Source organism: Austrofundulus limnaeus, unplaced genomic scaffold (assembly GCF_001266775.1).
Source record: "Austrofundulus limnaeus strain Quisiro unplaced genomic scaffold, Austrofundulus_limnaeus-1.0 Scaffold3189, whole genome shotgun sequence".
Lineage (NCBI taxonomy): Eukaryota > Metazoa > Chordata > Actinopteri > Cyprinodontiformes > Rivulidae > Austrofundulus > Austrofundulus limnaeus.
Window position 1 is genome coordinate 3407 of NW_013955591.1, and position 836 is coordinate 4242.

Sequence of the window (836 nt, forward strand, 5' to 3'; positions counted from 1 at the left end):
AGGACAGGGAGGGAGGGGCTGGGGGAGGAGGGACAGGACAGGGAGGGAGGGGCTGGGGAGGAGGGACAGGACAGGGACACTCAAAAGAGACGCTCAGGACGAGACGATGACAGAAGACATGGAGGTCCATCTAAGTTTGCAGCTGCTGCTCGTTGCCATGATGATTGTGGAGAGGAAGACTTCAGCAGCTCCTCACCAGGTAAGACCACCTGTAGAGTTTTTACTGAACCCAGACCATGATGCTTCTACCACCGTGCTGTACCCTGGATACACTGTTGTTAGACTTCATGTAAGAACATGGAGCTTCTGCTGCATTGATAGAATAAAAAGGCTAGAGAAGTCGTCCCGCTGTTGGCCAATGGAGACAGATGTTGTCACACGGCGGCCATCTTGGTACAGGGAGCACTCCCACTCTTAACATGAGTGTGAATGGTGTGTTTACTATTAAAATAACCATAACTTCATCAGTTGTCATCAGATTTTTAAACAATTTGTTTTGTTGTAAATGTGAGATATGTTGTTATAAAATGACATACTTATATTGAACATTCATATAAAAATAACGTTATTCAGATAGGTAAAGTAATATCAATAAATACACAAAAGACATTTAGATTACTTTTACATGTATTTACAAATAAAAATACAAAGCAAAAGTATACACAAGTTTATAAAAAATAGTATTAGCAGCAGTAGTTGATAAGAACCCATTATATTAATTTTTTTTCCTTTGACATGCAAATAATAGCCTGTATAATCCTTTACATAATAAGAATAGTGTCTTACACACACACACACACACACACACACACACACACACACACACACACACACAC

General features: G+C 40.3%; 1 protein-coding gene across 1 annotated transcript in view; it reads left to right on the top strand.

The window, feature by feature from the left end:
- Positions 1 to 56: 56 nt before the first annotated feature.
- The window catches only part of LOC106511764 (stabilin-2), a gene marked incomplete at its 3' end in the record, with an annotated part of 2521 nt that continues 1741 nt past the window's right edge, over positions 57 to 836 (top strand). The window contains 1 exon segment of the mRNA XM_014000503.1: positions 57 to 199. Within this exon segment, the coding sequence (XP_013855957.1) occupies positions 107 to 199 (93 nt within the window).